This window comes from Papaver somniferum, chromosome 7 (genome assembly GCF_003573695.1).
Source record: "Papaver somniferum cultivar HN1 chromosome 7, ASM357369v1, whole genome shotgun sequence".
NCBI lineage: Eukaryota > Viridiplantae > Streptophyta > Magnoliopsida > Ranunculales > Papaveraceae > Papaver > Papaver somniferum.
The window spans coordinates 72,016,893-72,028,213 of record NC_039364.1 but is presented as its reverse complement, the minus strand read 5'-3'; the positions used below and the strand labels follow the sequence as shown (position 1 = coordinate 72,028,213).

Below are 11,321 nucleotides of genomic sequence, written 5' to 3'. Positions count from 1 at the left end.
GTGATATGACTTTGCTGAGATCTATGGTGATGCTCGGAATCACCAAGTTAAGTCCGTTCCAGTTGTGCAAAGGTGCACAAGTTTGTGCCAAGATTTGGGTGCTAATTGGCATAGCATGTATGCAACAGTAGCATGCGCCAAATGGGATTTGGGCATGACCAGAATGCATAGTGCGTGAAGAAATGCAAGTTAGGCGAATTGTAGATGCATGGAGAAGAATGACAAAGTAGTGGTGATGCATAAGAATGGCATGAGGTCATTTTTGAAGAAATATTCATGAAAGCTAAAGCAAAATGATAGCATCAGTCTAAAAGGAGTATTCAACTAATTGTCAATTATAGTGTGCTTCGTTATGGGGGTGGCATACGAACGTTGATAGTTGGAAGAGTGCACGTAGCAAAGTGAATTTCTACATTGGGGACAATTGGTATTGTCTCGCTTCCTTTGTTGCTTAGAAGCGAAGATGAATTCAGCATTGCAAGACTTGTTAGGTTTTTCAAGTTGCAATCAGTTGGCGCGAGTATTTGCTCAAGTGATGAGTGTTCAACCTCTTCACTAGCGCATTTATTGAGCAACTCAATATTTCCTCATGCATTTTATCCAGAATGGTGCATGTAGCAACAATCCTAGATATTATGTAAATTTTGGCACCTTGGATGTGTTATTCAGTTAATATAAGTTTCTCTGAGTGCTTTCTGTGCTATGTTCCCCGGATGAACCCTTAATCTTGATATGGCATGACAATTTGTGTTCACTCGCAGCAGAGTAGCACGAATTTCCAAGTATCAAGGTTAAGGTCCTTGTATAAAGTATTTAATCGGAAATCATACTGCTCTCTGGCAATGAACTTAAAGAACTCTGTGTCAACACATATAATTCAATCAATTTTGTGATAATTCACAAGATTCAGATATTACCCTGACTAATTTGCAAAAATTAGGGTTTTGCGCCCTGCGCAGTATATTAGACCTTGCCTGTCGAAATTAAGCCTAGGCGGACTAGGTAATTAATCCGTCATGGATTAGTAGGTGCAAAATCCTACCTAAAATAAAAAAACAAGGAATAAAAGGAGTCGCGGAATAGGAGCAGCAATAAAGGAAGGTGTGGCCATGCCATAGGCCAGCCGGCGCCACTTGCAAGTGGCCACATCCCATGTTGCTCAACCGGCTCCTATTTCCTGTCGACCAATCAGGTCGCCTTAAACCCGCCACACGCACATGAGTTGTGGCTGGACCATACTTGCCGGCCCTATTTCCCATAGGCCAATCAAGTCGCTTTAAATCCGCCACACGCACACTAGAAGTGTGGTCACCCGTGCCTTTTTAATTGACCAATCAGGTCGTTTTAAACCTGCCACAGTATTAAAAGAGGCAAAGTTGCGCCAGATGGTCACGATGCCAAATTGGCTTCCCAAAAGCCGCGCCAACATGCTAATTGGCATGCCAAACGTGCCATTCCGCTCCGGCGTGCTAGTGGCATGCCAAACATGCCATGCCGCGCCAATACACTAATTGGCATGCCAAACGTGCCACTTTGCCGCATTAGCATGCCAAACATGCCAAACATGCCAAACGTGCAACTTTACCGCAGTAGCATGACAATCGTGTCAACATGCCATAAATAGCGCGCTAATGTGCTAACCCACTCCTTGTTCGTGGCCAAACGCCATGACATATTCCAATTAGGGTATTTTAAACGGCTCTGCCTTAGTGGCATTAGTCGAAACCCTAATTTCCAGTCGTGGACCAATTACGCTACTTTGGCCCTACAACATGCCACGAGCCATGTGGGACCCGCCAAACCCTAAAAATGGCGCAATTCTATAATAACCCATGGCCATCCTTGCGCCTTATGGTTATTCCCATATTATGGCCTGCCATAGTTCCTTTGATGTGGCCATGGCACCGATTGCATAAAGTGCCACCGTGCCGCGGCCATGTCGTACGCTAATTAGGGTTTTGATATGCCAAACCCTAATTTAGATAAAGTTGTCACGCCAACTAAGTCAAGTAATTCTCCTAAGGCCTTAAGTTTGATATAGCAACATGACCAATGTTTCCATAGCCATATTTGGGTCTAACACCAATATGTCAAAATAGCTGCCATGGCTACGCCAGGCGCCACTATGCCACTGGCATGCCGCTATATGCCACTGGCATGTGCCAATGATTCCACTGTGATGTCATCAGGCGCCAACAGAATGTGGCCATAATCAATGGTCATCCTTTCTCATGAGTTACGATCTCAGCCGTACGAATTCGCCACAAAATTGACAGGCCTGTGGCAAGTTTTGGGCGACTAACTAAGACAAGCCAAACAACATCACGTGCTACCTCCCGTGGCAAGTGTCCTGACTTTGAATTTCCACACATAGCAACCTGCTACATGTTTTCCATGAAAACACTCGAGACATCAAACATGTCACAAACTGGGGGATGCTCATCAGGGTATTGGTCTGGCGGTTTACAATGTGCGGCGTGCAACATGCCCATTATAAGAAAATGTCAGAAAGCAGGGCAGTTAGTGGGGGTAAGAAGTAGTGGGTGTAAACTGACCAGTTTCCTCCATGGTGGGAACGTGGTCTCTGACATTTACACATAATCCCGCTTCTCCATTACTCAATCAGTCCCACTTTCTACGAGATCAGGGTGCGTTCAATATGACTTGTATAAATAGGTTTTACATATTTTCGACCAAACACAAGTTTTGGTTAGAACAACACAGTATCCAGAAAAACACCAAAGAACTGATAGCTTTCATTCCACAAGCCAGTTCCAAATTCTGGTACAAGTCATAAAATAGCCACACCTTCAGAATTAACCATTCTGGTCCCAACACCTTCTTCGCTTCCCTCCCTAAGACCACCCCTTCTCCTTCACTTTGTGACCAAAGCAAGACTGGAACGAACATTTTCTTGGTTTAGGCCAGGATTGTACAGATTGATCTCTCGAATATAAAGTACTCCCATGCAGTGCATTTGTTTTTTAGGTTTAGATTTTTTTCTCATCCACACACCCAAATTTACCTAAACCAGCAGAAACAGTTTTTACCCATAAACAGAAGTATAAATGCCTATCTTTTGGAACTTCGTAAATACGACATCAACATAATATTTGTATTTAGTTACTTGATTATGAGTAAGATATAAGTATGATTTCACCCTAGGAAACAATGTTTTATAACATTTGTTTAAAGGAAGTACATATATGAACTTGTTTCATAATCGAAAAGAAATCATGATTGGTCAGGTTCTTTATTGAATATATTTTTAATGACCAATATAAGATGACAAGGTAGAACCTATCTTAACTTGTTGAGATTTGAGGTATAACCGGTCATAGCCTATATTGTGTAGCATGTTTTAATCGGTCACAAGCTACTTTGTAAAGCATAGTGTAACCCATCACAAGCTACATTGGGAAGTTAGTTGTAATTGGTCACAAGCTAGCTTTTGGAAGCAAGGTGTAACCGATCACAAGCTAATTTTGGAAGTTAGTTGTAATCGGGTCACAAGTTTCTTTGGAAACCAAGGTGTAACAGATCACAAGCTAACTCGGAAAGTAATGTGTAACCGATCACAAGCTAACTCTGGGAAGCAAGGTGTAACCGGTCACAGCCTAGTTTGGGAAACATGGTATAACCGATCACAACTTACATTGTGAGTTTGGTACAACCGATCCCATGGAGCAAAACCGATTTTCCGATAATCACATATATCTTTATGTTTTATGTGAAGCTTGAAATTAGGGTTTGCTGAGAAACTTCCAGATATTAACATATTCGAACATGTACATAACTCTTATCATTAATTGTTCAAAGATATTCCTGGATACTCAAGGTGATCCCATACTCAAGATGATCCCATACAACATTTAATTATGATTTTCATAATATATGTTTTAATTACCAGCAATTAAAGCACATCCTCTGGAAAATATTACTAGTTAATGTGCTAGACTAAGAATAGAAGTTTTCTAAGAGTGTTCGTAAATATGGTTTGGTAATTAATTGGAAATATGAAAACCGAAATTACGTACTTGAATGTTAATATCCTGAGAATATTTTTAGTTTTGGAATTTCCTTGTTGCGTAAACAACCTTGGTCTATAAATACTTGAGTTTGCATTTCTTGCAAGCTATCCTAAGAGCTAAGCAAACTTCATTCTTGTTATTTCTGGTGGATCCATCTATCCGGAGAGGAAAGTACCCTAATTAGGCGAAATCTCTTACGACCACTCGTTTAAAGACTTTTGTGGGATCAAGACTTTTGATTATTGATTTGATTGACTAACAGTTGTTGAAACTTTGATTGCACCTAGTTTATTTATTCTTGAGAATCTTCTCTTCCGATATAAGGCTCACTTAAACTAGATCAAAGTATCGACGAGATCTTTTGAACCATTTTCGGATCCAAAGACATCTTGTGATAATCCATTGTTAACAGATCCGTTCTGTGTGTGATTAATCACAAGAGGTTTCAAGTTGTGTTGTGCAGGTTATTATTGAAGACAAACGAATATCTGAAGACGATGAAGTTTTTCTTATTAATTTTCGTATCTTGTGAATTGTGTATACAAACCTTGATCTGCTGGGATCCAACTAGAATCGTGTTTATCTTTGATAGACTTGATTGTCTAGTTGCGTGAGATCGGCATCACCTTATAGTTTCTCTTCGAGATCTATATTGATTGATTGAAAATCTAAATGTTGGTTATTTCAGTAATCAAAGTTTAGGTTGATCTAACCAGACAAAGGAGTTTATTAGTTTAAGCGGAAGAGCCTTTATCAACAACTCAAACAATATCTTTATAGCAAAGATTTATTAGAGTGGTTACTAAACATATTCTTCCTTTGCTGTTTGGAATACGATCCAAAGGACTTGCTATTCACGTGTGTGACTCTAGAAGTCGAAGGCGCGGGAATACCGAGGAAACTAAGTAGCTAGGGGTAGTCTACTTGGTCTCAACTATACGAAGTTGGTATTAGATTTTGTATAGCAGCTTAATTCTTAGAGTATTCAAAACTAGACTAGGTCCGTTTTTTTTTTTTTTTTTTGCATTTATGGTTTCCTCATTAACAAAATCTTGCTGTGTCATTTACTTTGTTTTCTGCAATATATTTGTTATTATAATTAAGTAAATTACACACTTACGTTAATCCAAATTACTTGACTTTGATCCTAATAATCAATCGGTTATTACCATAACTATTGTCAAGTAAATATCTTGCTGTCGTATTGTTACGACCTCGTCCATAAACAATCACACAAGATATATGACTTAAGTTGTATTCTCTCGACTTTGTCCATAGATGATCACTTAAGAAACCCAACTTATAGGTTGATATTAAAAAGATTGTGGTGTATTTAGGTGCCCTCGTCTTTTCAAAAATGTTGTTCCGTTAACTTGTAAATGCTTGATCCCCAAGCTAAACGCACAGACGATAAACCAACCAAATCGACATGTAGTGATTCAACAATGATTTCATAGATCGAAATTTGTTAATACGTCAACGTGAGTTCTATCATCATATTCAAACATATTTTTATGGAATCTGGTAATTTTTCTTCACCGTTCTTAAGTGGCGAAAATGACACAGCTATCAAGAAGTAAAAGAAATTGAAAAATAAAGACTAGCTTCTCATCTACGTAGGCAGAGATACTTGCTTACTTCTCGATCCCCAAGGAAAAGTTTCATAGTCGCTTCCCGACCTGAAGCTCAAGGGAGAATGGGCGAATCCTATATGCAACTTTACTACACACACTCGTATAACGGGATGGACATGTGGCATTGCAAGAAGTTCCTTTTTATAGTTTTTAAACAAGGCTATTAACTTCCAAATTAAAGTAACAATGCTTTTTTTTTTTAAACTAATAGTGGGTTTGGATGTAGAATTTTAAATGTGGGATTTATGTGTCTAGGGGATTTGATGGAATTAGGTTTCCGACGGTGCATGTAAAAACAGAAGAAGAAACCATTAGCTGCACCATCATATGTTATCCTGAACTTCTTACATCTTTGCTTCAAGCAGTTACATTGGTTCTCCATGCCTTCATGAGTGTTTTTCTTCCCCTAAAGGATCTTGAAGAAATTGAAGAAGATCTTCATTTACATGATCCGTGTCAGAAAGTAAAGTGTGGCATGTGTAGCTGCATCTCCAGCTGCCTTAAGATTTGTAGCTGCATGGTTACTCAATTCCAGTGCTTCAACTTAGCTTCGAGATTTTTAGTTTTTGTAGAAAGACAAAGCAAGATTTAGCACAATAGGTACCAAAATTTGGTGCGGTAGAAAAATAGATATTTTCTTTATACCAGTATATATAATTAGATAAGAGTCTTAGAATCAAAATCATCAAATTATTGAAGACCATATACAAGCAAAGCTCCAACTCCTGCAATCCCGGCGATCAAACCCACGATAACTCCTATAGGTGGCAAACCACCACCAATCGCTTTTCCAGTATTGACGTCATATTCTGCAAATCTTTTCTTTGGGGCTAGACATTGCGGGCACGCATAACCATCCGGCTTTAAGATGATCAAATTAAAACTTTCATCAGTAAAGTGACTGCTAATGTGTATGCCAGCATTTATATTATATGTAGCATGTAAAAGGTGAACAGAAAATTTATGGTTTCAGCTTTGAGTGTTTTACCTGCTCGTCAAAAGGCTTTTGTAAGGTGTAAATAAAGCCACAATCGAGGCATATGTGAGTTGCTCTTGCCTACATATATAACAATCATAGACATTAGTGTAAACTACATGAAGGACATAAAAATAAATAAATCATGTCTCTTTGTGTACTTTGGTTGCAGGGATAAGAGTTTGAGAGAGTCGGTTGTGTAGTTTGGGCTAGATAAGCAGAGTGAGAGAGAGAGGTCAGTCAAAGCCTAAAAGCCTTTATTAACAGGCATCAATTGTAAATCAAAGAGCCGATGCCATCATTGGGCGACGATACCTGTATGTAAAATGAAAGAAGTTGTAACGAGTGCGAATAACGTTGGACAAAGAGCGCTACAGACTAAATACGCTGGATTCAGATTGCTATGACGTTTATTTAAGATGATACCATGGGTTGGTCGATTTCTGTTTAATAGTCTGAATCCAAATTACGATGTACAGATAGCATGCACGATTTAGTAATTGTTGAGTAATTGAGTTGATAAATAGACGGGAAAACCATATATGCTTGCCTTTTGTGATTCAGACAGCTTCCTTCCAAAACGTGGCGGTGCTGGGCGTTTTGGCAAACGTTTAACATCTACATCGGCACCACCTCTGCACAACCCAAAGATTATAAATGATGATAAAACCATTCCGGTTTTAGCTCTAAAATTTTAGAAACCCAATTCCATAACAATTGCTGCTCCAATCCAATGTTAAAAGACTTGAGAAAGATGTTAGAGGACCTGTTGACGACAAAGTAGACAGAATCAGGCTTTGCATTGATGGCTGTTTTAGTGAATCCAAGCTTATCAGCTGGCCAAAGTTCATCCCCGAAGAAACTGCTAGTGTACAGCACTTGGTCTCCTGATTTCAATCCTGCTTTTGCTGCATTTCCACCGTTATCCACAGCCTAGAAGACAAGAACAACCAAAATTACAAAGTTTTATTAACAAGCAAACTAATTTTTTAGTGGAATTGAGATGGAGAGAGGTACTCACAGTAATGACAACACCACCACCTTGTTTTTGACCCAGAGTCAGACCTAATGGCTTATCAACTTCAACCTCAATGTTCTTAGCAGCAGTACTTCTAGCTTTGATCTCCAACCGTCCCTTTGAGATGAAACCAGTACTAGTGTTTCTTTTAGATATGAAGGAATCTGTAATATCCTTTTTAGCTTCTTGCAGTGTGAGTCCCCGGAAGCTCGTTTTCTAGATAAACGGAGTTAGAGAGAGGAGGGTAAAACTCAATTCAAAGTAGCAACTGATATAAATAACAAAGTGTGCGCACTATACCTGGTTTTGAGAATTGGCTTGATGGAGGGATGTTACGAGAGGAGTTGTTGTTGATGATGAAGTAGATTTGGGAGAATGATTCTTGGAGAAAGTAGATATGCTTGAAGCTGCTGTGGTTGATGCCATCTTAAACGATTTTATTTTTTATTTTTTTTGATGACAATGATCAGCGAAAAAGAGAAGAAGCTAGATTACCCGGTGATGAACAAATGATAATTTGCCTACGTAACAAAAAAAAAAAAAAAGATAAAGAAAGAGATGTGGTTGAAGTGTTCCTCTTTTCCCTCACCAATCCGATAACCTTTTAGTGGCAGGGAGGATGGCAACCACACTCCCCTACCCTCGCTCTTTTTGAGGTTCATCATTTCCAGCTAAGCTTCTTTTCTTTTCATGGGCCAGCGGCCCCAAACGCAAAGTAAAAAAAATAAAATAATAATAATTCGAGTAATTCAACACAAACCGTATAACAAAACAATGCAAAACCGTCCCTCACAAGGGGGCGAGTCCCACCAGACATGGGAGTTAGCAGAGGTTCATTTTGGGGCCCATCATGGAAGGTGTCACATGTCCATTTAATCGCCTAAAATTTTCATGGGACATGATCGGCGATGATTGTGATTCAGTGAATCAACTTTACCCATAATCACTCGGCCTTGCATACTTGCATCAAAATAAACATCTGTCTTTACTCTAAAGGCTTTGCACAACGTAAGTCTTTTCTTCTTTCTCTCTGACTCTTCATGCCCCCATAAGCATAAGAGGTTCTGCCATGTACTTGAACAATTCTCACACAAATCAGCAACACAATGAACACAAAGAATACTGCAACAAACCAATTTTATTGCACTAAGGGAAGATTACAAAACTCGTCCATTACATGGACCAAAACAGGACATTCACCCTCTTGGTGAATACCTAAAACACTCTCTACAATCAGTGGTTCTTCTCTCAAATGAACAACCCTCAACTTATTAATTTCTAAGCTATTTATAATGCTAAAGATCAGGTCAAAACTTCTGTGCAACCGCATGCACATCCTACAGACAGACACATGTCCACAGGTAGTTTTCCTAACCGCTAATCTGCTTTTCAACTGCCATCTTTTGTGTTGTCTTGGAGATTGAAGCCACACTTGTCTTGAATGGTTAAGGACACTCTAGTAAGGTTATGAACTCATTTCATAACCTTCCAACTCGTCTCGCACCTTTGGCATGCTTGCAAAGCCAATAAACAACACTTGAGCCATAATGCGCCACTTTTATGTCATTTTTGTGCCTCACCGCATTTGGCCTTTCTCTGAACTTTCTAGGACACTTTAGCTAAGTCAAATTCATACCAAAATGATTGCTAACTTATGCCAATACGCTCCATATGCTCATATGCGTTATTCTTGCTTTACTTCACCAATTGCTCGACAATAGTCATGCCACTCTTGCATTACTAGCTTGTTTGCATTATTCAAGCTTTAACCTGCCTTGAAATAATGCATGGACCAACTCTTGGTCTATTCTTCACTCTTGCATCATCCTTGAGTTTGGGTCAACTCAATTCCATGGATATGCATCAATACCAACATCGAATGTTGCATTTATCAACTTGGCATGTCATGTCTTTCTCAATGAAACTTCATTTTGTCGGCCAATAAGCTTCATTACTTAGCCAAATGTCTTTAAAGTGTATCACTACCTTTGCGTCACTGGTCATGAAGGGTTTTGGCATTCTTAACACTTGAAAGTTTATGCAGTGTCACGCAATCATTGTCGGACATTGACTTGGCCTGCAACACTGTAACGCGCCATCATTATGCGTCACTTGCCTGGCACGTTTTAGACCTCCCCCAACTAATCCATTCAACGCCCTCGTTGAACGCAACCAAGCATAAACTCTATACTGGTCCGAATCTTCGCTGCATGCACTTTCAGAACCCTTTCTGAAATTCAGCAATCTTTGCTAGCTTTTGCATAACGCACTTAGCCAACTTCTATGCTTTAGCATCAGCACCACTTAGCTTTACTGCCTTGCCATTGATCCTACTGATCTTGAACTTTGTTGTTGCGTCGCGATCGCTTTCAACTCCATTGCAAATCATATATCAACACCCAAATGCAAACTCGAAATTCTTCTTGCCAATTCCCTGAATTAGGCTTGAACTTCGCATGAATAATTTGTGCCTAAGTGTACACAAATAATGATTCTCCTCAACTGATCACAATGATCATTACCATAGTCTTTTGCCTTCATATTCCGACCTTAGTTGCACCACGCAACCCAACATGACTTATACAAGACTTGGCCTCATTCTCCAATCATATGCGCCTACGCCAAATCATGCCATGCCTTAAGGTATGCACTCTATGATTTCATACCACTCTTGGTATGCACCAAAACCTACAGCCTTTGCTGCACTTTGTCAACATCGGCACTTTCAGTAGATTTGGCCTCCAAATCATATTGCAAACTTCACCTTCTTGGACTTGTATCATTTGTATGCCAAAGAACTAGCAACTCGTTGTTCTTTGCTTGCATTGTCGCAATACCTTGATTGAAATGCATGACTTTGGTAAAGTCATGACTTAGGACTACCCGGGATATCCCACTGTCACTTTGGACAAGGTATCATCTTCATGCGCCTTTGAAACCAGCAATTTAAGCATCACTTGCTTTTTCAAACTGCTGCGCTTTAATGTGGGGGAAAAAAAACATCATGTTCTTCCTAATAATGGGTTACTCTTAACTCATATACTTGATGGACTTACATCTTCATTCTTGCTGCGTTACTCCATGCTATCGCTGCAAAATTTTGTCGTATTTCCACATAACTCTCAACAGCAAACTCGACTATGCCACCAACTTTATTTGCTTCTTTCACTTTCAGCATCTTCTATTGCATATTTTGGCTTAATATGCTATGTAGCATCTTCCACGAGAACTAGCTTTACTTTGAATGAAATAGACAAGGCTTTCATCTCAAATACCGTCATTCACTACTACCTTACATAGAGAGACAATTCCCAACACCAAGGTCCACTCGACCCAAACTGAAAGTATACCCAAACTTGAGAAAATACTCGCGCCAACTGATTGCAACTTGTAAGACCTAACAAGCCTTGCAATATTGACTTCATCCTCGCTTCTAAGCAACAAAGGAAGCGAGACAACACCTACTGTCCCCAATGTAGCAATTCAGTTTGCCACATACACTCTTCCAACTATCAACGTTCTTATGCCACTCCCATAACGAAGCACAATATAATTGTCACTTAGTTGAATACTCCTTCAAACTGATGCTATCATGTTGCTTTAGCTTTCATGAAGATTTTTCCAAAAATGACCTCATGCCATTCTTATGCGTCACCACTACT

General features: G+C 39.4%; 1 protein-coding gene across 1 annotated transcript; it reads right to left on the bottom strand.

Annotated features, from left to right (window-relative positions):
• Nucleotides 1-6,266: 6,266 nt before the first annotated feature.
• On the bottom strand, nt 6,267-8,299 carry LOC113297593. The gene is made up of 6 exons (XM_026546119.1): nt 7,960-8,299; nt 7,663-7,875; nt 7,408-7,574; nt 7,192-7,276; nt 6,654-6,722; nt 6,267-6,526 (listed from the first exon to the last, which is right to left on the bottom strand). Exons 1-6 carry the CDS (start codon nt 8,083-8,085, stop codon nt 6,356-6,358), a joined length of 831 nt encoding a protein of 276 aa, XP_026401904.1. The 5' UTR covers nt 8,086-8,299; the 3' UTR covers nt 6,267-6,355.
• Nucleotides 8,300-11,321: the final 3,022 nt, after the last annotated feature.

What these genes read in the sequence shown, in the direction of transcription:
- LOC113297593 (XM_026546119.1), bottom strand. Translation starts at nt 8,085, where the DNA reads ATGGCATCAACCACAGCAGCTTCAAGCATATCTACTTTCTCCAAGAAT. An exon ending in GTGGTGGTGTTGTCATTACT is followed by an intron (nt 7,575 to 7,662) that starts GTGAGTACCTCT and finishes CTTGTCTTCTAG; the next exon opens with GCTGTGGATAACGGTGGAAA. An exon ending in AGCTGTCTGAATCACAAAAG is followed by an intron (nt 6,723 to 7,191) that starts GCAAGCATATAT and finishes TTATATATGTAG; the next exon opens with GCAAGAGCAACTCACATATG.